Source organism: Pseudophryne corroboree, chromosome 3 (genome assembly GCF_028390025.1).
Source record: "Pseudophryne corroboree isolate aPseCor3 chromosome 3, aPseCor3.hap2, whole genome shotgun sequence".
NCBI lineage: Eukaryota > Metazoa > Chordata > Amphibia > Anura > Myobatrachidae > Pseudophryne > Pseudophryne corroboree.
Window position 1 is genome coordinate 587,010,138 of NC_086446.1, and position 26,045 is coordinate 587,036,182.

A 26,045-nucleotide genomic window follows, 5' to 3' on the forward strand; every position below is an offset into this window, starting at 1 on the left:
CTTTATCTCCAAACAATTTTTATATGGAAGTTTCCTCCAGCAGTAGTTTGGATCTGCAATGAAGAGGTTTTTTTTTCTTATGGGGTATGTGTTTCAACATTCCCAATTCTTGTTCTTATATGGTCTAACACAGTGGTTCCCAACCTTGGTCCTCAAGTACCCCCAACAGTTCAAGTTTTCCACGTCTCCTCACAGGATTGCAAGTGAAATAATAGCTCCACTTGTGGGTCTTTCAGAATGTGTCAGTGAGTAATGAATACACCTGTTCAACTGCTAGGTGACCTGGAAAACATGAACTGTTGGGGGTACTTGAGGACAGATGTTGAGAACCACTGGTCTAACATCACGGAACTCTCATTTTGAGGTTTACTTACTATGCATCGGGTCCTAACACCCAAGCCTGGTCTTTATGCCTAAAATGTAAAAAGGCTAAATGACTTTACTTTCCAAACACTCTAGTCCTTTTTAACATTTTGGGTATAAACACTAGTGTATAGGCCCCAAATTTATTAAGGGAAAAGTTATTGCTGTCTGTGTGTAGCAAGTAAAATCATCACGCTTTAAAATGTCAGGCATAAAGACAATTTGAAGAGCCAGGTTTTAGAATCTGACGATTCATAACTAAATTGCTTTTGTAGTGTAGCTGAAGCAATTACAGGTACTGTACTTTTAAGCCTTGCTAGAACAGAAACAAACTGGCTTGTTGTAAAGGTGCCACATTCAATGTCACTGAGCTTAACAGTAGAACCCATTCTACTAATGGTTAACTATGGAGATTACTTGGCTGTATGCTTTATTTTATGCACTGGGAAATGGCTAAAAAGGACAAATCTTGAATAGAAGGGATCTCTACATATTTTTGGCTATTAAATGCACCTATATTAGGAAGTACTATCCTAAAATTTACCATTTGCTCCCAAAACATTGGAAAATGGGCAAAAATGGTCGTTCTAATCAATTGTTAAATCAAATAGACTTAACCAATGTGTCTGATCATCCATTTTCCATTGTTTAGGAGCAAACGGTCAACCGGCATTTGCTCCCATATATTACCAGATTTTCATTCCAAACAGAAAGATTGGACAGAATCTTAAAATGTGTATCCAGTTTAGCAGTCCAGATTTTAAAGATATTCATGCCTGTGCAGATTGTATAACCAAACTGGCTGTGGTACTAATTAAAGTCACCTGTGCTTAAGCATGTATATCCTTAAAACCTGTTACAGTGCCTGAGGACCAAGATTAGGAAACATTGACTGTACTGTGTAATATGTAATTTAAGCATTGGTTGTCCAATACTTTTTTAGATTAAATCGCCGGGTCCCATCCAGGATTTTGTACAGGACTCCAACCTGGCTGAGACCCCTTCCAGGCTGGTGGCTAGACCTGGCTTCTTGCCAGATCAGCAACGTCAGCACATACAGGTGCAGTGCTGACACTGACAGGAGACCATCTTGAAACACCGGTTGTAAAAAGTTCCAATCGACCCAGCTTACCCGTTTACACTGTACTAGTGTTCACGCTAGGCTGTTTTAGCAGGGCGCTGCGCCCCGCCCTTTCTGCGGCGCCTTGCTTAAACAGGCGCCCGCTTCCTGCCCTCCCAGCATATAAAGGTGCCGTGCGCATGACATCCATTCATACTGTGGGAGAGAGCTTGCGAGAAGGAGGTGCTCGGCACGCCCCCAACAGTGACGCCACCGGCCGCCCAGGCCCCCTGTAATAACGTCTGCGGGCCTCACCGCCCACTTAATGACGTTTCATGGCCATGCCCCCTTTTCGGACGCGTGCACACGCATGTGCCCCCGCTGTCCGGCGCCCTGCCCTCTACATTTTCTAGAAGGAACCACGACCTGTGTCCATCTGGGAACCAACCCTGCAAGATACCCAGGTCACTGGCCCTAGGTTAACCCTTTTCCACTGAGCAGCTCCTGGGTTATCATGGCAATAACCCAAGTAGTGACAGTGGAAAAGGGGTACTAGGAAAAGCTTCTCAAATCCAGCCCTTGGGTCACACAGTATGTTCTCAGTATGTCCTTGCTGGACCACACTGTGTGGGGTGCTCAGGACCCCCCCACACAGTGCATGTTTTGCAGTTAACCCAGCAGGAGCACAGGTGTATTAATTTCTCACTGACACAAAAAAGGTTCACAGGTGGAGCTAATTTTTTCACTTGGGAATCTGTGAGGAGACCTGCAAAACATGCACCGTGTGGGGTCCTGAGGACCGAGTTTGAGAACCTGTGAATTAGACAAACCAGTTGCAGGCATGTACACACTTCTATATTGGTCTGGTGATTGGGTCTCCCGATTTTTCATACGGTTTAAAAATCTTTTGACAAGCCAAAATAACCTGGATTGGACGAAAACCGAGGTTTTAAGAGCAAACATAATCCACCAATGTCTAACTGGTAGGTCGTCACTGGATTAGACTTGAGTAAGCCTGTACCCAGCCTTAGTGTGGTCCAAGGACTGGATTAGGGTGGAGAGACCCCATTAATAGGATTATAAAATGCTTTGTGAAGAAATAGTCTAAAGCAGTGTTTCCCAACTCCAGTCCTCAGGAACCCCTAACAATGCATGTTTTACATCTCTCCTTGGTATTGCAAATTAAATAATTTGCTCCACTTGTGGATGGTTTAAAATGTGCCAGAGGAATGAATACACCTATGAACCAACTAGGATATCTGTAAAACATGCACTGTTAGGGGTCCCTGAGGACTGGAGTTGGGAAACACTGGTCTCAAGGCAATTACATCTCTACACATGTTTTAAAGCCCCCTGAAACACACCATACTTACACCTATTTTAAAGACCGACACATAATTAATAATAAAAAAAAAATCCACCTTGAAAAAATTCAAGTAGATTAAAGCGTGTCATTTTTTATGGATGGTGTGTCTTGGAGAATTGAGATTGGAGAAAACATTATCCCACATGGATGACTTAAAGATGCTAAGTAAACAGTATTCTGTGTGTGACACAGTTTGCACAATAAAGCTATTAAGTACAAAAGGAAAAAAAGATGGGGATAAAAACCTTTGAAGTCAGAGGCAAACTGATTTTAAATAAAAGACATAAAACAGCTCTTTCAGAACAATTGAGATTTTAATTTACAAGGTTTGTGGTAAAGGTCAATTTTGCAAAGTGCTCACTAGCTTCTCATACAAAGAAAACCCTAATCATAGTCAGTTGCTGACCCCTGCAGGCTACTTCACCAATAGCAAAAATCCACAACCTTGCCCCATTATCAGTGGCCAGTTAAATTACATTAGTTGTTTGCACAGAACGTCATTCTCACAAACAGCTTATCCTCACAAAATGGCTGCTTTCACCGTGTCTCGTTGATAGGTGCACTTTTAAGATGCTCACTTTCAGAACATTTGTTTTCAATGAAATATAAAATGACCAGACAGTAACATTTGCCAGCATATCATTTTAAGGCTTTAATAACCCCTTACCAACACAAACATTAAATGTTTTGCCTTATTGACTTGTGCAGACCTGTATATAAGAGAACCAGTGGCTAGAATTGTGTACAGACAAGTACTTTGATACTGATGTTAAAATCAGTCGGCTGGGACTGAGGAACTTGCTATTTTTCAAATACAGTTCCTTTTACTCTTCAATCATAATTGTGAAAGGCGCACTGTAAGACCCTCAAAACTTTTTTGGAAAACCATTAAATGCTCAAAATGAAACCTACGAAAATACGATTGTCTGGACATATTTATCAATTAAACAAGTGTTACCAAAGTGAATGTTCCCTTTAAATTGCTCACAGAGAGTGGTGAATAGTGTAAATATCACTCAGAAAAAAAACGAAAAAAAAAAAACTTCACAGAACTTTACAGAAGTGTGTAAAATTCTGTATACTGTATAACAGAATACAGCAGCTATGTACAAGAAATCAAGAAATGTATACTAGTCTGGCTGATCAAGGCTGTTTTCTTTATACCTGAGTTATACAAACAAAGCTGCATAAGGTCATAACCAGCTATTACAGCCTCCATATTTTGCAGCCCTTAACGATATTGATGGAAAGGGTCACACACAGACAGGAGGGTTAAATGAATAGTCACTCAATACATAAGAGTAATAGTCAAACTATCAGCTAGTATGGTTTTGTTTTGTCATATTTGTGCCCCAAGTACCTTATCTTGCTGTAGACAGTCATTTTTGTTTCTCACAAACCTTTACGCTTTTATATTAGAGACCATGATTTTAGAAATTCTCACTTTGGGAGGTATAAAATTAGCCCCAATCCGTTATCGTGCAGTAACACATGGGATCTGGGACCGATAAATGCCAGCATTGGGGCTAATAGGATGGCCCCCCGACGATCCTATTAGCAGCGGTAAACCTGCCTAAGGCAGTCGGGATAAAAAATAAAAAAATCCAGATACTTAGTCCCATTTTTGTGGCCATTATTGCAAACACACATAGGTCAGAATTTTTTTTTTTTTTTTAGCGCAAAAAACAGGGTTTAATTGAATAGGTGGGAAAAAGCCCTGAAACCGGATCTACCTGCAGCCTTTGAAAAGCAAACTGGATAAATTGAGTACTCCTGCACTGTGGGCTGCAGCAGCTGCATTTAGATGTATAACACAATCTGGCTCTGGGTAATGTGGGAATTCAATGGAGAGAACTCCTTTATTTGCTACACGGAGAGGCAATACACAATAGCCCTGTGTATTTGATCTTAAAGAACATTAAAAAAATGGTACCCCCTCTAACACCACCATATAGAAAAAAGTGATCGTTAATCCAACCTCACATAATTACAGGGTCCCTTGTGGGACCTTGTCTGGATCAGAGGGGGCTCTGCATATTGCACCCCAGTGATTGTGGAAATACAATCTGCGAGTGCAAAATATATATTTATTTATATATATATATATATATATATATATATATATATATATATATATATATATATATATATATATATAAAAAAAACAATTTAAACCGTTTTGAAATGTGTTTCCATAGAACACTTATCTTTGGGTACTGCACTTTCGTCCTCCTTTCTTGCTCGCTGCCAACATTTTGTTCTTAAATAAGCATATATAAAATTAACAGTTTGTCTATTGCCAGTGTGGGCCTTAATGTCTTGCTATCTGCAGCAAAACAACATCGGAGGAACAAAGAAATAAGTCCAATTATCCATTATTACATATGTTAAAACAAATGTAAATATAATTTTTTGAGTGATTTGGATGTTACATACAAACCTATATATCACAGCATATACAATTGTAAAAAAACAAAACCCACCATACATGTATGCATAAAGTCTTAAATGCAGCATACTGTTTGTATTTCAATAGCTTAACATATCCTTGTGTAGAAAAATTGCAGCCACGAGATCACTGCTTACGCAGATACATTGTTCTGTCAAATGTGAGACATTTGTTACTGAAAAATGTATCTAGGTGTAGTTTTCCTTTTAGCTTTACTACAGTAAAACAAAAGCTCTAATGCCAGACTTACGTCACCCCCTTATGTATAATTTGCAACCAAAGAAAATCAAGACTACCAAATTAAGAAATACTAATAAACAGGACATTCCCACATAAAGTAAAGTGAACTGTAAAAAGCTGTAAATCATCCAAGCCTTTGCTTCAGCAATCGGCAGCATATTATGTGGGTTTGTATAGATCAGTATACAAATACACACTAGGTGATAACTTTTTCTTTGTTTGACAGCAGTATAGAATTTTTCACATTTTTTTTTTAAAGAAAACAAACGAAACTGCTATATTTCATAGCATACTAGTTAAAGACCTTTATCTGATTTCTACATTCATCAAGAAGCAATCCAAGCTAAATACATCAGGGGCCGGATGTAATGCCGTTCGAGTTGGGCGGGGATGCGGGTTGCCAGCAGAACTCTGATGGCTTTTTTTAAGCAGCAATCATTTACAAGGCAAAACCATGTAAATGATTGCCGCTTTAAAGAAACATCAGAGTTCAGCCGCAACCAACTGGGACACAATTACATCCGGCCCCAGGGGTTTGGTTGCATTTTAATATTATTTTATTTATAAATTCTCCTATTTAAAATATCCCATGAAAAGGCTTGCTCCAAAAGGAGGAAAATAACTGGAGTACTACAAATTATAATTGGGGCAGTATATTGTATATGTCATAGCATTCTTGTCCATGCAGCTACATTATTATTTGCATACTACCCCATAAAACACTACTTAAGAACAGAACCTTTAGATTAGGAAATAGAGGGGGGGGGGGGGGGGGGGAAATGACAAAAAAAAAAACAAAACAAAAACAATAAAGCTTGTCCTCCATTTGGATTGCATTAAGTTGAAGGGGTTGGTGGAGGACATTTTATATATATATATATATAAATATATATATATATATATATATATATATATATATATATATATATATAAAAAAAAAAAAGGAACACTTAAAAACTTATTTCAGTTGGAACAGCAATTCAAAGTAGCATTTGGATTTGGTGGAAATTTTATTAGCACCGAATGATCATTTTAGTCCACAAAAACAACTAAAATTTGATCATGTTTGGCCAATACATTTGCTTTAATGTAAGCTCTATTTTTTATTTTTTTTTTCAAGTTGGACACTTTGGTGATCAGTTTAGAAAATGGATTAAGGTTATGCCAAACATGTAACTAAATAAACTTACATACAGACCAGATACAAAAATTGTCAAAATGTTCTCTTCCACATTTTACTAGCTTGATTTTAATAGTTTTTTTTTTCAGTACATGTTGTGACCCATTCAGGAACACTTTTCCTTTACACAGGTGAATTCAGAATTGATGCTCAAAATCAATTTTCTTTGAGAAGTGCCATGGCAGAAAACAAGAGATAGCCAGATGTACATGGATTTAAAATGGCATCACCGGACAGAACACAAAACAATTGGGGGAAAAAAAATCCCAAAAAAACCCACTATCATTGTGACAACTAATTCTGTTGCTTAGAAGGGTGAAAGGTTTTAAAAATTACCTTCCCTTTAAGTCCATATCTTGATTGATAGAATTTAAAACAAAACACTTTTTTTTTTTTTTTTTGGAGGAAATAAAGCAGAAATCTTATTTGATTGTTATAAACTCAGTCCCTACTAAATCAAATATGGACATTGATTGATTTAACCTACAAAAATCCATCAGTCCAAAGAAATGCATTTCTACAACAGGCAGCATACATACACTGCATTGGATAGGGGCCTAGTGTAAGACTGAACAGCTGGCATCTCCAGAGGGTCTAGAAGAGAAAGCAAGTGCTAACTAGGCCAAAAGCGAGAAGACACTGGGGTTCATTATGCACCAAAAGACTATTCTTTTTGTTGTTGAAAAGATCCAGAGTATCGAACAGGGATTCAAGCCAAAAGATTTCAAATGATCATACCAACTACGGCCCGAGCACCTTCGCCATTATTTAGCAGGATTTATATTTAAAAGGGAAAGGAGAAGAAGAAAAAAAAAAAAAAAGGGAGAATACAAATAATAAAGTTGTACATTTTCTACCACCCATCATTTATATGTATTTCCAAAGTTACGGTACAAATTGGAAAACTGTTACCACTTGCCAACATCAAGCCCTTGAAAATCAGTCTCCATTTCCTTCACCACCTCACACTTTAATGTCAGGGTGGTATTAACCAGGGGGAAGAAATAAAGAGGGGGGGGGGGGGGAAACCCACAAAAAAACCCCAGAAGCCTAGTTGCGTTGACCTTTGGCACCTGGAAGGACAGGTTTCTATAGGCAAGTTTGCGCCATTGACAGATTTGTCATTAAATGATCCAACTGGCCAAGTCAGGTACACGCAGATTTTGTGAGCGCTTGCCGAGAGTGCTGAGGATTAGATATCCATTTCAAATTGAGAATCATCACCTGGAGAATAGAGAATACAGAAAAATATACTTAATATTTCAAATGAAAAAACAGAAATAAGGCAACATTCAGATTTTAAAATAATGGTAGAACATGACTTAAAACCATTAATGAATGAGTGATTCCTAAAACCAACACTGCCCTAGGACCTGAGAGAATTCACATCATGCATCCCTGCACTTGGTTCATCTGTAATTTCAAGAAGCTGCACAATAGACAGTGGAAGACAACAATTTTCCAGAACCCACTATACACTACATACCTAATTTATGCACATTAGACGTGTTTTCCATCCCCAAATTACTAGTTAAGTGCATGTATGTCAATTTGGCCTTCACTTTTACACTTCCCATGCCACTATTCTTCATTTTCACTTGTGAAGGTCCAGGGATCATCTATGGAGGACTAAAACTAAACTACAATTGGAACTGTGTTATCACTTAACTGGACTTATTACAGAAAGTTTTGTTGGGAGTCATTATACACACTAATGCCAACTCTTGGTTAGGAGCCCAGAATGTCACTGATATTTTTAGAGTTTTATAGCAAATAATACTTATGTTGTCGCTATCCGTGATTATTACCTTTTCCTTATGTACTAGTGCATTCAGTTTGGGCAATTAATTGTCTCCTCTGTCATGTAGAAGTGTGGTGGGTTCACTGTGTTTATTTACTCTGTTTTGTATTATTGGTCAGTGTGTTGGGTCCCATGAAATTTTAACAAACTGACAAATAATACAAAACAGAGTAAATAAACACACAGTGAACCCATTGATGATATCTTTAATTGTTTTATATTTTTTCCACATTTTTCACATCACATCACTATTAAAAGTTAATTTTTAATATAACCTTATTTCTCTCTACAGTGCACCAACCAAGATAATCTTTCTTTGTTTTATGTTACGGTCTACTTTATTGTCTATGGCAGCACCCTCAATGTATAATTGTAAATTAAAATACAATACATAGGAAAAGTGGGGAATCTATATCATACAACTGATGCAATGCTAATCTACCACTGACTGGTGCAGAAGATATCCCCCTTTTTCCCTATTCATTACAAGTGTGGTGGGACCTGGTGTGTGTGATCTGAAGGTACTTCTGCAGCCACAAATTCTAATTTTATTTTTGGACTGTTGTGTGAACAATTACAAGTCTCTCCTTTATCTTCATTTACTGTATGTCCTTTATTTTTGAGAGTATTCAATTTTATTCTGCCTTTTTATTGAACTATAAGAAAACTCTCACTCTAGAATGCTTATAAACAAATAACTTCTCTTTTCAAGCACTAGGGTTGACCTAGTGGACGTAGCTTTGCATTATCGAACCACTTGTACAAGTTGCCTTTTTGGAACACTGATTACTTAGGATATTACAGCCAAGTCAGAATATTAAATGTCGTCCAAATCAAGTTAGCGATTCACTGCCATAGATTACTTGAACTAGCAGTGCTGATGAATGTAGTATAACACGTTTATGTTCAGAGAGTGCTGACAGTCATGTCAGCGTCACTATATTACCCCATCAGCAGCCCAATCCTAACTCTCATATGCTCCTAATGTCGACATAGTAACTACATACTGTTCTGATATTTAGGTTTCTACTTAAAATCGGGAGTCATTTACAATAGCTCACATTACAAATGCAATAAAGGAAAATATAAAGCGAGTGTTCACTTACAGCTAGTGTGGCCAAGTGAGCCAGTACGCATAGTCCCCATTCACTGTTTCAATTTGACATGTCTGATGGGTTGTACACAATAGAAACTCTACTGAATACATTGCCTCTTCTAACTAGCCTACCACTTCATCATCATTCATTGCTTTATATTATCAGATATTTATACGTCACCGCTACAAATTATATGCACTGAACAGAAGGAAGAAGTGCAAAAGAAAAGGCAAAGATTTTATGGAAAGTTGCGAGATAAAAATACATTAAACTCCCCAGAAATAGTGGCAGAGCTATCATACACTTTATTTTTTTAATCAGCCACCACTTTCTACATTACTTTTATTGTTGGTCACCCTACACCTCCAGGATTGACTAAATAAGGCCTCCTCCATTACTTATGGTTACCACTTCTGTCTGTTCCATATTTGCTTCTACTCAACATTTTGTAACCCTCTCAGCTAGTGGTTTCTTGAAATCCCAGAAAAAAAATACAAAATGAAAACAGAAATTTGGTACATCTTACCAACAGCTGTCTTCCTGTCATGGTTGTTCAAATTGTTTGTTGCTATTTTAGTCTCTTCTACAACTGTACTAGGGCTGGTCACCCCAGGGATGTCTGGCAGGCGGCGGGGAGGAGTCTGAGCCAGGGGAGAGTTGCGACGATCCAACAGAAACTTGCGATCATAAATGATCCGGGTACCTAGAGAAATTTTTATTTTTTTTAATAAATGCTTGTTTTACATCACATTACTGATCTATCCCATTAAGATGTAGTGCTTGCATGTTCCCGATTTCCTTGGCTGGTATTACAGGGGGTTCAGTATGGTATGCCGGCGGTCGAGCTCCCGGCGACCAGCATACCGGCGCCGGGAGCCCGACCGCCGGCTTAGCGACAGTGTGGCAAGCGCAAATGAGCCCCTTGCGGGCTCGCTGCGCTCGCCTCGCTGCGCTCGCCTCGCTGCGGGCACGGTGGCGCGCCACGCTATTTTATTCTCCCTCCAGGGGGGTCGTGGACCCCCACGAGGGAGAATAAGTGTCGGTATGCCGGCTGTCGGGGTTCCGGCGCCGGTATACTGTGCGCCGGGATCCCGTCAGTCGGCATACTGAAGACCACCCATTACAGGAGTTATTTCAATTGATAGGAAAGCAACAAATGAGAGATTAACTAAATCCATAAAAACATTCAGCCACATATCAATTCCCACTAATTTGGGAATTAAAATAGGATTTTAATACCTACCGGTAAATCCTTTTCTATAAGTCCGTAGAGGATGTTGGGGACACCAAAAGAACCATGGGATATAGACGGATCCGCAGGAGACATGGGCACTTTAAGACTTTCAAAGGGGGCGTGACCTGGCTCCTCCCTCTATAGCCCTACCCAGACTCAGTTTGGAACTGTGCCAGGAGAGATGGACATTTTGAGGAAAGGAATTAACAAGGTGAGCATCATACCAGCTCACGCCATAAACATGCCGAATAACATGGCATTCAACTGAACACATGCCAACGGACATGAACAAAATTCAGCAACAAGCTGAAGAAACCATAACACAACCTGTGTGTAACCAGAACTAAACTGCAGATACAGTACGCACTGGGGCGGGCGCCCAACATCCTCTACGGACTTATAGAAAAGGATTTACCGGTAGGTATTAAAATCCTGTTTTCTATTACGTCCTTGAGGATGTTAGAAACCATGGGATTATACCAAAGCTCTATAACGGGCGGGAGAGTGCGGATGACTCTGCAGCACCGATTGACCAAACTTTAGGTCTTCATCGGCCAAGGTATCAAACTTGTAAAACTTAGCAAACGTGTTTGACCCCGACCAAGTAGCAGCACGGCAAAGTTGTAATGCCGAGACACCCCGGGCAGCTGCCCAGGACGAGCCCACCTTCCTAGTGGAATGGACTTTTACCGATTTAGGTAACGGCAAACTTGCAGTGGAATGAGCCTGCTGAATCGTGTGACACATCCAGCGGGCAATGGTCTGCTTGGAAGCAGGATACCCAAGTTTATTGGGAGCATATAGCACAAACAGAGACTCTGTTTTTTTTAACTGGAGCCATTCTAGCAACGTAAATTTTCAAAGCTCTGACGACATCCAGAGACTTTTCCTCAGCCAAAGTGCCAGTAGCCACTGGCACCACAATAGGTTGGTTAATATGAAAAGAGGAAACCACCTTTGGCAGAAATTGTTGCAGAGTTCTCAATTCTGCCCTATCTCCATGGAAGATCAAATAAGGGCTCTTGTGAGACAAGGCCGCCAATTCAGACACCCGCCTTGCGGATGCCAATGCTAACAAAATGACAACCTTCCAAGTGAGGAATTTCAACTCCACTTTACTTAAAGGTTCAAACCAATGTGATTTTAGGAATGTCAAAACCACATTAAGATCCCAAGGTGCCACAGGTGGCACAAAAGGAGGTTGGATGTGCAGGACCCCTTTTACAAAGGTCTGTACCTCAGGAAGTGAGGCCAATTGTTTCTGAAAGAAAATTGACAAAGCATAAATCTGCACTTTTATGGAGCCTAATTTAAGGCCCGCATCCACTCCATTTTGTAGAAAATGGAGAAAAACGTCCAAAGGTCAAACTTCTCCACTGGAGCTTTCTTGGACTCGCACCAGGAAATATATTTCCTCCAAATACGGTGATAGTGTTTCGACGTCACACCCTTCCTAGCAAGGATAAGAGTGGGGATGACTTCATCGGGAATACCCTTACGGGCTAAAATCTGGCGTTCAACCGCCATGCCGTCAAACGTAGCCGCTGTAAGTCTTGATAGACGAACGGCCCCTGCCGCAGCAGATCCTCGCGAAGAGGAAGAGGCCATGGATCTTCGACTAACAACTCCTGAAGATCCGGGTACCAAATTCTCCTTGGCCAGTCTGGAACTACAAGGAGCGCTGGAATCTGTGATTTTCTTAGGATTCTCAGAACCTTTGGAATGAGAGGAAGCGGAGGGGAAAACGTACACCGACGGATACACCCAAGGTGACGTCAGTGCATCCACTGCCGCCGCCTGAGGGTCCCTGGACCGGGAACAATACTTTAGTAGTTTTTTGTTGTGGCGGGATGCCATCATGTCTATGTGGGGAACCCCCCATAGATTTGTTAGTAGGGAGAAGACCTCCTGATGGAGGCTCCACTCTCCTGGATGTAGATCGTGTCTGCTGAGGAAGTCTGCTTCCCAGTTGTCCACTCCCGGAAGGAAAATTGCCGACAGAGCGCATAAGCCAAGTCTCTGCCCAGCGAAGAATCCTTGTGGCTTCTGCCATTGCTGTTCTGCTCTTTGTGCCGCCTTGGCGGTTTATGTACGCTACTGCTGTCATATTGTCCGATTGGATCAGGACAGGCCGGTTTCGAAGATGCTCCGCTTGTAGAAGGCCGTTGTAAATGGCCCTCAACTCCAGCACGTTTATGTGCAGAAGAGTTTCCTGACTTGACCATCTTCCTTGAAAGGTCACCCCTTGTGTGACTGCTCCCCAACCCCGGAGACTTGCATCCATGGTCACTAGGATCCAGTCTTGGATCCCGAATCTGCGTCCTTCTAAGAGGTGAGAGCTGTGTAGCCACCACAGGAGTGAGATCCGGTGTTGGGGGATAGAACTATCGTCCGGTGCATATGAAGGTGGGATCCGGACCATTTGTCCAACAGGTCCCACTGAAACACTCTGGCATGGAACCTCCCAAATTGGAGGGCCTCGTATGCCGCCACCATCTTCCCCAGCAATCAGATGCATTGATGAATGGAGACAGTTGGTGGTTTCAGAATGAGTTTTACCAAACTCTGAATTTCCAGTGCTTTCTCCGGAGGGAGGAACACTCTCAGCTGGACCGTGTCCAGAATCATACCCAAAAATGCCAACCGGGTTGTTGGAATTAAGTGTGATTTCGGCAGGTTCAAGAGCCAGCCGTGCTGTTGTAGAAGCAACAGAGACAGTGCAATGTCCTGTACCAGTTTTTCCTTGGACCTCGCCTTTATCAGGAGATCGTCCGAGTACGGGATAATTGTAACTCTTCTTTTTCTGAGGAGAACCATTATTTCTACCATGACTTTTGTGAAAATCCTCGGAGCCGTGGCCAGGCCAAACGGCAACGTCTGAAATTGGTAATGAGTATCCTGGATTGCAAACCGGAGATAACTCTGATGAGGGGGATAAATGGGAACATGAAGGTAGGCATCCTTTATGTCCAAAGACACCATGAATTCCCCCTCCTCCAGGCTGGAGATCACCGCTCGGAGAGACTCCATCTTGAATTTCTTCAGGAAAAAATTTAGAGATTTTAGGCTGAGGATTGGTCGTACCGAGCCACCCGGCTGCGGCACTACAAATAGGCTTGAATAAAACCTTTCCCCTTGTTGCGCCCGGGGGACCGGGATCACAACCTGATTTTGACATAATTTTTGTATTGCTCCACAGACTAGAACTCTGTCTGGAAGCGAAGCTGGTAAGGGTGATTTGAAAAAACGGCGAGGGGGAACGTCTTGGAATTCCAGTTTGTACCCTTGGGTCACAATTTGTAACACCCAAGGGTCCAGGTCAGAGCGAACCAAAACCTGACTGAAAAGCCTTAGACGTGCCCCCACCGATGCGGTCTCCTGTAAGGGAGACCAGGCGTCATGCGGTGGATTTGGCGGAAGCCGGGGAGGACTTCTGCTCTTGTGAACTCGAGGAGGCGGGAGTTCTCTTGCCCCTTCCTCTACCTCTGGTAGCGAGGAAGAAGTTACCTCGGCCTTTTCTATATTTATTGGGCCGAAAGTACTGCATTTGATAGTGCGGTTTCTTCTGTTGCGCAGGAGCATTAGGTAAATAAGTAGATTTACCCGCTGTGGCCGCTGATACTAAATCAGTAAGGCCGTCACCAAACCGTTCCCCACTCTTAAAGGGAAGGGACTCCATATTTTTCTTGGAATCAGCGTCAGCATTCCATCGATAAGTCCATAGCGCACGCCTAGCCGCAATTGACATAGCATTAGCCTTAGCCCCCAGGAGGCCAGCATCTCTTGCAGCCTCTTTCAAATACGCAGCCCTAATATAACCAAGCGCCACTAGGATGCTATCACCTATTCAGAGTATCTAAATCCGCAGATAAACTTTCAGCCCATTTTTCAATGGTGCTACTAACCCACGCCGACGCAATAAGCGGTCTAAGCTGTGTCCCCGTGGTAGTAAAAATAGCTTTTAAAGTAGCCTCCTGCTTACGATCAGCCGGCTCCTTAAGAGTCGTCGACTGAGCCGCAGGGAGCGCTACCTGTTTAGACAAGCGTGCTAGGGCTTGGTCTACTGTGGGTGGTATTTCCCACTTATCCCTATCCGCTGCGGGAAAGGGGTATGCCACCTTAATCCTATTAGGAATGAGACATTTCTTATCAGGTGTATTCCAAATGCCATCAAAAAGGTCATTTAGTTCAAAACAAGGAGGAAAAAAAAACGAGCGTCTCTTTTCTTTGTAAATAAGGACCCTCGTTTCTGGTGTAAAGGGGTCCTCGTCAATACGTAATATGTCTTTGACAGCCACAATCATATATTCAATACTCTTTGCCAATTTAGGATCTAATCTAGAATCAGCATAATCGGCACCGGTATCAGAGTCCGTGTCGGTATCTGTATCATCTAATTGGTCAACACCACGTTTTAGTGACCCTTGTAATAAAGAGTCATCTACTGATCTCTTCCAAATCTGCAGTTAAGTCAGATTTAGTAAACTTTTGATTTAATAGAGTAACATTAGCATTTAAAGCAGTTAACCAATCAGCAGTCGGCGGTGCCGACAGGACCCCCAAAACATTTGGTGTCCCCAATAAATTATCCCCCTGAGAGGAAAATTCTGCCTCAGACATGTTGTCTCCCGAACAGCACCCAAAAGAAAGCCTGTGAGGGAACAAAAGGAAAGGAGCCAGCTCACACCCCAGCGCCAAAGTGCAGGTCTGAAAAACACCCTCAAGTGTCACAGAGCTGCAGCGCTATAATATGTATGTAAATAATCTGCCCTCCCTCGTTTTATAGCCCCTGGTACTTGCCGCTGTGAGGAAGGACCAGCACTGCTGCTTGGGGGAGGAAATGGCGCCGAGTGAGCCTGGAGGAAGAAGCCCCGCCCCCAACATGGCGCGCTTCTTCCCGCTTATTTTTACATGTTTATCCTGGCGGGGGTTCGCGACCAGTGCCAGGGCACTGTACAGATATGCCAGCCTTATTTATGAGGTATTTATTAGAGATGAGCGGGTTCGGTTCCTCTGAATCCGAACTTCAGGTTTTTTACACGGGTCCAAGCAGGCTCGGATCTTCCCGCCTTGCTCGGCTAACCCGAGCGCGCCCGAACGTCGTCATCACGCTGTCGGATTCTCGCGAGGCTCGGATTCTATCGCGAGACTCGGATTCTATATAAGGAGCCGCGCGTCGCCGCCATTTTCACACGTGCATTGAGAGTCATAGGGAGAGGACGTGGCTGGCGTCCTCTCCGTTTAGAGAAGAGAGAGACACAGTATTTTGGGGAGCATTATTAGGAGGAGTACTACTATACTGTATACTACTATACTACTTGCTGCTGAAGTGATATTTTATACTAGATTAGATAATAGATAGTGTGACTGTAAGTGTATTATCTGACTTGTGGGGGAGACACTGACAGTGGGGAGCAGTTAGAGTCTGAGAGCAGGACTCAGGAGTACATATAACGTACAGTGCACACTTTTGCTGCCAGAGTCAGTGCCACACTGCCATTGTTGTGACCACACTGACCACCAGTATAATAATATATTTTGTGATTGTCTGCTTAGGCCTCGGAGTACTAGTTGCAAGTTGCAACGTGACCTGAAGTGACCACCAGTTTAATAATCAATCACCACCAGTTTAAAAAAAATATATATATATATATATATATATATATATATATATATATATATATATATATATATATATTTTAATATATATATTATTGTATACCACCTACCCGTGGTTTTTTTTTTTTCATTCTTCTTTATACATACTACTATAGTAGCTTACTGTAGCAGTCTGCGGTGCTGTGCTGACCTGACAGTGTCCAGCAGGTCCGTCATCAGTCATTACATAATAAATATATATAGTACCTGTCCGGCTGCAGTACTAGTGATATTATATTGATTTCATCTCATTATCAATAATTTATCATCCAGTCTAGACTCTATATTAGCAGCAGACACAGTACGTTAGTCCACGGCTGTAGCTACCTCTGTGTCGGCACTCGGCAGTCCATCCATAATTGTATACCACCTACCCGTGGTTTTTTTTTTCTTTCTTCTTTGTACATACTACTATAGAGTATAGTAGCTTACTGTAGCAGTCTGCGGTGCTGCTGAGCTGACAGTGTCCAGCAGGTCCGTCATCAGTCATCATTACCTAATAAATATATTATCTACCTGTCCGGCTGCAGTACTAGTGATATTATATATACATACATATATATATATTGATTTCATCTCATTATCAATCATCCAGTCTATATTAGCAGCAGACACAGTACGTTAGTCCACGGCTGTAGCTACCTCTGTGTCGGCACTCGGCAGTCCATCCATAATTGTATACCACCTACCCGTGGTTTTTTTTTTTCTTTCTTCTTTGTACATACTACTAGTATAGTATAGTAGCTTACTGTAGCAGTCTGCGGTGCTGCTGAGCTGACAGTGTCCAGCAGGTCCGTCATCAGTCATCATTACCTAATAAATATATTATCTACCTGTCCGGCTGCAGTACTAGTGATATTATATATACATACATATATATATATTGATTTCATCTCATTATCAATCATCCAGTCTATATTAGCAGCAGACACAGTACGGTAGTCCACGGCTGTAGCTACCTCTGTGTCGGCACTCGGCAGTCCATCCATAAGTATACTAGTATCCATCCATCTCCATTGTTTACCTGAGGTTCCTTTTAGTTGTGCCTATTAAAATATGGAGAACAAAAATGTTGAGGTTCCAAAATTAGGGAAAGATCAAGATCCACTTCCACCTCGTGCTGAAGCTGCTGCCACTAGTCATGGCCGAGACGATGAAATGCCAGCAACGTCGTCTGCCAAGGCCGATGCCCAATGTCATAGTACAGAGCATGTCAAATCCAAAACACCAAATATCAGTAAAAAAAGGACTCCAAAACCTAAAATAAAATTGTCGGAGGAGAAGCGTAAACTTGCCAATATGCCATTTACCACACGGAGTGGCAAGGAACGGCTGAGGCCCTGGCCTATGTTCATGGCTAGTGGTTCAGCTTCACATGATGGAAGCACTCAGCCTCTCGCTAGAAAACTGAAAAGACTCAAGCTGGCAAAAGCACCGCAAAGAACTGTGCGTTCTTCAAAATCCCAAATCCACAAGGAGAGTCCAATTGTGTCGGTTGCGATGCCTGACCTTCCCAACACTGGACGTGAAGAGCATGCGCCTTCCACCATATGCACGCCCCCTGCAAGTGCTGGAAGGAGCACCCGCAGTCCAGTTCCTGATAGTCAGATTGAAGATGTCAGTGTTGAAGTACACCAGGATGAGGAGGATATGGGTGTTGCTGGCGCTGGGGAGGAAATTGACCAGGGGGATTCTGATGGTGAGGTGGTTTGTTTAAGTCAGGCACCCGGGGAGACACCTGTTGTCCGTGGGAGGAATATGGCCGTTGACATGCCTGGTGAAAATACCAAAAAAATCAGCTCTTCAGTGTGGAGGTATTTCAACAGAAAAGCGGACAACAGGTGTCAAGCCGTGTGTTGCCTTTGTCAAGCTGTAATAAGTAGGGGTAAGGACGTTAACCACCTCGGAACATCCTCCCTTATACGTCACCTGCAGCGCATTCATAATAAGTCAGTGACAAGTTCAAAAACTTTGGGCGACAGCGGAAGCAGTCCACTGACCAGTAAATCCCTTCCTCTTGTAACCAAGCTCACGCAAACCACCCCACCAACTCCCTCAGTGTCAATTTCCTCCTTCCCCAGGAATGCCAATAGTCCTGCAGGCCATGTCACTGGCAATTCTGACGAGTCCTCTCCTGCCTGGGATTCCTCCGATGCATCCTTGCGTGTAACGCCTACTGCTGCTGGCGCTGCTGTTGTTGCTGCTGGGAGTCGATGGTCATCCCAGAGGGGAAGTCGTAAGCCCACTTGTACTACTTCCAGTAAGCAATTGACTGTCCAACAGTCCTTTGCGAGGAAGATGAAATATCACAGCAGTCATCCTGCTGCAAAGCGGATAACTGAGGCCTTGACAACTATGTTGGTGTTAGACGTGCGTCCGGTATCCGCCGTTAGTTCACAGGGAACTAGACAATTTATTGAGGCAGTGTGCCCCCGTTACCAAATACCATCTAGGTTCCACTTCTCTAGGCAGGCGATACCGAGAATGTACACGGACGTCAGAAAAAGACTCACCAGTGTCCTAAAAAATGCAGTTGTACCCAATGTCTACTTAACCACGGACATGTGGACAAGTGGAGCAGGGCAGGGTCAGGACTATATGACTGTGACAGCCCACTGGGTAGATGTATGGACTCCCGCCGCAAGAACAGCAGCGGCGGCACCAGTAGCAGCATCTCGCAAACGCCAACTCTTTCCTAGGCAGGCTACGCTTTGTATCACCGCTTTCCAGAATACGCACACAGCTGAAAACCTCTTACGGCAACTGAGGAAGATCATCGCGGAATGGCTTACCCCAATTGGACTCTCCTGTGGATTTGTGGCATCGGACAACGCCAGCAATATTGTGTGTGCATTAAATATGGGCAAATTCCAGCACGTCCCATGTTTTGCACATACCTTGAATTTGGTGGTGCAGAATTTTTTAAAAAACGACAGGGGCGTGCAAGAGATGCTGTCGGTGGCCAGAAGAATTGCGGGACACTTTCAGCGTACAGGCACCACGTACAGAAGACTGGAGCACCACCAAAAACTACTGAACCTGCCCTGCCATCATCTGAAGCAAGAAGTGGTAACGAGGTGGAATTCAACCCTCTATATGCTTCAGAGGTTGGAGGAGCAGCAAAAGGCCATTCAAGCCTATACAATTGAGCACGATATAGGAGGTGGAATGCACCTGTCTCAAGCGCAGTGGAGAATGATTTCAACGTTGTGCAAGGTTCTGATGCCCTTTGAACTTGCCACACGTGAAGTCAGTTCAGACACTGCCAGCCTGAGTCAGGTCATTCCCCTCATCAGGCTTTTGCAGAAGAAGCTGGATACATTGAAGGAGGAGCTAACACGGAGCGATTCCGCTAGGCATGTGGGACTTGTGGATGGAGCCCTTAATTCGCTTAACAAGGATTCACGGGTGGTCAATCTGTTGAAATCAGAGCACTACATTTTGGCCACCGTGCTCGATCCTAGATTTAAAGCCTACCTTGGATCTCTCTTTCCGGCAGACACAAGTCTGCTGGGGTTGAAAGACCTGCTGGTGACAAAATTGTCAAGTCAAGCGGAACGCGACCTGTCAACATCTCCTCCTTCACATTCTCCCGCAACTGGGGGTGCGAGCAAAAGGCTCAGAATTCCGAGCCCACCCGCTGGCGGTGATGCAGGGCAGTCTGGAGCGACTGCTGATGCTGACATCTGGTCCGGACTGAAGGACCTGACAACGATTACGGACATGTCGTCTACTGTCACTGCATATGATTCTCTCACCATTGAAAGAATGGTGGAGGATTATATGAGTGACCGCATCCAAGTAGGCACGTCACACAGTCCGTACTTATACTGGCAGGAAAAAGAGGCAATTTGGAGGCCCTTGCACAAACTGGCTTTATTCTACCTAAGTTGCCCTCCCACAAGTGTGTACTCCGAAAGAGTGTTTAGTGCCGCCGCTCACCTTGTCAGCAATCGGCGTACGAGGTTACATCCAGAAAATGTGGAGAAGATGATGTTCATTAAAATGAATTATAATCAATTCCTCCGTGGAGACATTGACCAGCAGCAATTGCCTCCACAAAGTACACAGGGAGCTGAGATGGTGGATTCCAGTGGGGACGAATTGATAATCTGTGAGGAGGGGGATGTACACGGTGATATATCGGAGGATGATGATGAGGTGGACATCTTGCCTCTGTAGAGCCAGTTTGTGCAAGGAGAGATTAATTGCTTCTTTTTTGGGGGGGGTCCAAACCAACCCGTCATTTCAGTCACAGTCGTGTGGCAGACCCTGTCACTGAAATGATGGGTTGGTTAAAGTGTGCATGTCCTGTTTATACAACATAAGGGTGGGTGGGAGGGCCCAAGGACAATTCCATCTTGCACCTCTTTTTTCTTTAATTTTTCTTTGCGTCATGTGCTGTTTGTGGAATGTTTTTTGGAAGGGCCATCCTGCGTGACACTGCAGTGCCACTCCTAGATGGGCCCGGTGTTTGTGTCGGCCACTAGGGTCGCTTATCTTACTCACACAGCTACCTCATTGCGCCTCTTTTTTTCTTTGCGTCATGTGCTGTTTGGGGAGTGTTTTTTGGAAGGGCCATCCTGCGTGACACTGCAGTGCCACTCCTAGATGGGCCCGGTGTTTGTGTCGGCCACTAGGGTCGCTTATCTTACTCACACAGCTACCTCATTGCGCCTCTTTTTTTCTTTGCGTCATGTGCTGTTTGGGGAGGGTTTTTTGGAAGGGCCATCCTGCGTGACACTGCAGTGCCACTCCTAGATGGGCCCGGTGTTTGTGTCGGCCACTAGGGTCGCTTATCTTACTCACACAGCTACCTCATTGCGCCTCTTTTTTTCTTTGCGTCATGTGCTGTTTGGGGAGTGTTTTTTGGAAGGGCAATCCTGCGTGACACTGCAGTGCCACTCCTAGATGGGCACGGTGTTTGTGTCGGCCACTAGGGTCGCTTAGCTTAGTCATCCAGCGACCTAGGTGCAAATTTTAGGACTAAAAATAATATTGTGAGGTGCGAGGTATTCAGAATAGACTGAAAATGAGTGGAAATTATGGTTTTTGAGGTTAATAATACTTTGGGATCAAAATGACCCCCAAATTCTATGATTTAAGCTGTTTTTTAGTGTTTTTTAAAAAAAAAAACACCCGAATCCAAAACACACCCAAATCCGACAAAAAAAATTCGGTGAGGTTTTGCCAAAACGCGGTCGAACCCAAAACACGGCCGCGGAACCGAACCCAAAACCAAAACACAAAACCCGAAAAATTTCAAGTGCATATCTCTAGTATTTATAGCTCCCCAGGGCCCTGCACCCAGCGGTGTGTACAGTCCGGGAGCCTGGCGCGCACTGAGCAAATCACACTGCTCGGTACCTCTATATGCAGTCTTTGTTTAAGAGAAGATGTCTTTTCCTCACATACTCACCTGTCTTCTGACTTCTGGCTTGAAGAGGGGGGACGGCAAGCTGTGGGAGCGAGCATCCAGGAGAGCCCGGCGTTCATCTCCCCTCAGGAGCTGAAGGCATCCTGTCAGCAGCAGCAGAGCCCTGAAACTCATTAGAAGTGGGTCTAGACTGCTCTCCCCTCTTTCCCACGAAGCAGGGAGTCTGTAGCCAGCAGATCTCCCCAAAATAAAAACTTAACATTAAGTCTTTTCAGAGAAACTCTAAGAGCTCCCCTGAGTGCCTCCATCTCGCAGGGCACATTTTCTAAACTGAGTCTGGGGAGGGATATAGAGGGAGGAGCCAGGTCACGCCCCCTTTGAAAGTCTTAAAGTGCCCATTTCTCCTGCGGATCCATCTATATCCCATGGTTCTTTTGGTGTCCCCAACATCCTCAAGGACGTAATAGAAAACATGTAAATTGAATGTATAAAATAGTTCCTTCATGAACAAATTGGGGTTACTTCAATGACATCACCTGTGTTGAAACACCTTTCTGATCAATTAACTAGGTCAAGATAGATGATGGCAATTTATAAATTAAGAAGGAAGTCCAGGAGCAGAGCATGTTTTGAAATTTGTCAAGTCTAGCAAGCCAGCAAATTCCAGAGTCTGAGCCCCAACCCTGGTAAAAAGCAGGGCTGGGGACTCTGGACTTTTCCCTGGGTAGTTTGACAGCAAAATCCCAGGTTGCTCTGCGCTCACGTGCAATAACCTGGGATTTTGTCTGTAGTGTTAAAGGTTTATTATTGAGCTATTCAGAGAATTTAAATTGACTATGGACATTTATTTATTGGGCAAATTATACAATTTAAACCCCTCCAGGCACATACCCACCACACCTTAGTCCTGCACTGTGTCCAGACATTTTTACTGTTACATGTACAAATGGCTCGCAGGACCCAACGTGCACCTAACATGGCAAATAAAGTATTAAAAAAAAGAAAAAAAAAAGCCCAAAAACAAAACCCAAAAAAATTAAACGCAACATGCCGGATCCAAGGTATCATGTTCAGGAATTAAGATAAGTAGTGTTGGCATTCAAAAACCAAACAGCATGGCATGTGACCTGCTTTGTAAACGCACTGCTCCGAGCTGGAAAAAGGCCCTCTGTCTTTGGTAAGGGAACAAAACAAATTCTAGTCAGCAACTCAGAGTATCCAGATATAACACACAAAAGAGATTTTTTTTTTTTGATAGTTTGGATTGTTACAGGTATAGTATAATGAATCATTATTAACAATCTTTAAACGCTCTTCCATAGATCACATTAGAAAATAAGTCAAAAGGTCTAGATTTTTATTCAGCACAGGGCATTATTTACTTCTCAGCAGACAGATTCACAGTTTTGTCTTGCTGGAAAGACGCAAATGAGTAAAAGGGTCGGAGTAACTGGCTTGCCATTGGGAGGTGGCTGACTTCACGTCTTAGTAGCACTTGGCATTATATGCTGTATGTATTTACAGACTTGTGATGGGCACAAATGCTTTTCTCATTTTGCTATACCATGCAATGCGGTTTCCATAAAAAAAAATGACATTTATTTCAGCCAAGTTTCCAAGAAACCTACACATTTAGTAACAATATAATTTGTGCAAGATGATTAATACCTGTAGTTTTAGTGTTCTGATATAAAAAAAAAAAGCAACCCACACCTTAATATGCTGTGTTATTTTCCTTTTTTTAAACCGTGTTATTTTAGGCTACAATGAGCAGTGCAGCGGAAAAGATATTCTAATTAGAGAAATAACTCCACCTGGTGGCTATTAAGTTTAAGAACAAACATTATGTTAGTCTATGACAGTGGTTCTCAAATGCAGTCCTCAGGGCACCTAAACAGTTCAGATTTTAGGTATATCCATGCTTACAGCAGATGGCATAACCAAATTGACTGAGGTACTAATTAAGTCAGCTGTGATTAAGCATGGATGCAACAAAAATCTGGACTGTTGGGGTGCCTTGAGAATTGCTACAGTGAAGGGGCACCTTTGGCACTCCAGCTGTTAAAATACATATCCCAACATGCTCTGCTACAGTTTTGCTATTTAGCCATGCTAAAACTGTAGCAGGGCATGCTGGGATGTGTAGTTCAACAACAGCTGAGTGCCAAAGGTTCCCCATCACTACACTAGACTACAATTGCAATGGAAAAAAAAAAAAAAAGGCAAATACTAGTCCAGAGGTTTTCAACTCCAGTCCTCAAGTACCACCCACAGGTCATATTTTGTGGATTGCTTTAATCGTGCACAGATGATCTGGTCTCTGTTGCTGGAACAGTAATTATACCACCTGCTTCCACACCTGGAAATCCTCAAAACATGACCTGTTGGAAAGCTTAAGGATTGATATTGAGTACTACTGGCTTTAAAGTTTATAAATGGTAATGTATTAAAATAGACAGTATAAACACATGTAAATTGTGAACCTATAAACATCTTTCTAACTTATAGCCATAAAACACACACACAAAAAAAAGCAAACCCAATTCATCCTGCGCAGCCATTAACACTCGGTCAGGCGCAGATGGCCTGATAGGTGCCACAAAGCTGTTCTCGCCTCCCCTCTCTGCCCCAAGGGGGTGCAGGGCCCTGTACATCCTAGTACCTTCCTATCTCTAGGTGCTGTTCAAAACACCCCTAGTCAGTTTTCCCGCCACCTGCGTGGAGTGCAGTAGTGACCCTCCTGGCCACTCAAGCCCATTGCGTCCAAACTCTATTGTTTATTTTGCTCATTTTATAAATGAAAATTACAAAGGTTGTGGATATTTTGCGGAAATATGTAGGTTAGTCCAGGGTGGCCTCTCAGGCACACTGCGCCTTCAAATTTCAGCATTTTTTGGTTTGTTATGTTTTACTTACTTTGGAGGTTAATAAATTAGTTTTTTTTTTTTTTAAATCAGATTTCGAATATTCTCTCTTTTTACGTCCTAACGAAGGTCACTGATCAGTCTAAGAGCATTGGAATTGAGTTAATTAGGTGCTAATGATTATTTTTTAACAGGCGCCTGTCAGACGCATTGCGCCTGAACTTGGGAGTCCCAGAGGTGCGCCTGAAGGAGGGTTAATAAACATGAGAGATGGTTTAAAACACCCCATAAGCCAGGGATATTCAACATACCCTCGCTGCACTGGAACTACACATTCCATCATGCCCAGTCAGTTCTGCTATTAGGGCATGCTGGCAGAGTTGGACTGGGGCATGTAGGGCCCACCAGGGGAATACAGTGGTAGAGGTCCATGTTTAGGGGTGTGGCCAGTCTCTCAAGGGGGTGTGCCCAGCCGCCACATTGGTATGCCTAACCATTTTGCATGGGTTGGTCCCCTAGATTAATATATACAGTAAATACTAAAGTGCATGCATGATACTGTACTAGATTAGTAACAGCACAGTCTGGAACCTGATCCCTAGATGAGGGGGTAGGCCCCCAGGCAGTAGGGCCCACCGGCGGTTTCCCCTGTACCCCTGTGGGCCAGTCCAACCCTGCATGCTGGGATATGTAGTTCCACAGCAGCTGGAGGGACGCATGCCGATTACCCCTGCCGTAGTACCAAGACAACCTGCTGAATTGGGGCTCCCCGTTACCCTTCAATTTCTCAAAAAAAGAACAAATAACCAACTATAGTAATACGGGTCCTAAGCAGTACCCTAGACAGAATAAAGTATTGTACGGTTTTAAAAACGTGATCAAAACAGCAGCTTCCCCCCCTTTCCCTACTTAATACAAGTGCTGAAATCGGACTGTCAATAACACAGTCCAGCAGTGTCACGGAACAGATTTAATTAGTTCCCAGGCACATGATCAATAAATGCACATTCTTCCGCATTGCCATTTTAACGAGGCAGCGTTACTGAAAACTCCCTTAAGAAAGACCCAATTTAGGACAACAGACAGTACAAGTCACCAGTTCCTAACTGGTCTCTGCCACCAGCTTATTAGAGCACAACTATGCAACCCAACCTACACAGACTGTAAACTTGTTAGGCAAGAGTCCTCTGTGCCTCTTTCATGTCTAATGTTATCATCATCATACTCCCTTCAATGTACAGTATTGTGTAATCTGTCTGTGCATAAATAAAAACTACTAACCACCATCACATTAAGGGCATCATTGTCACTAGCACAACGAAATAACTGGACTGGTGGGGAGAAAAAAAAAGACAG

General features: G+C 43.0%; 1 protein-coding gene across 1 annotated transcript in view; it reads right to left on the reverse strand.

Annotated features, from left to right (window-relative positions):
- Positions 1-3,084: 3,084 nt before the first annotated feature.
- The window catches only part of EIF4EBP2 (eukaryotic translation initiation factor 4E binding protein 2), a 57,584-nt gene continuing 34,623 nt past the window's right edge, over positions 3,085-26,045 (reverse strand). Inside the window, exons 2-3 of the mRNA XM_063961452.1 lie at positions 10,083-10,259; positions 3,085-7,882 (exon numbers count right to left, since the gene is read on the reverse strand). Coding sequence (XP_063817522.1) covers positions 7,851-7,882; positions 10,083-10,259 — 209 coding nt within the window. The 3' untranslated portion in view covers positions 3,085-7,850. The remainder of the gene's footprint in view (positions 7,883-10,082; positions 10,260-26,045) is intronic.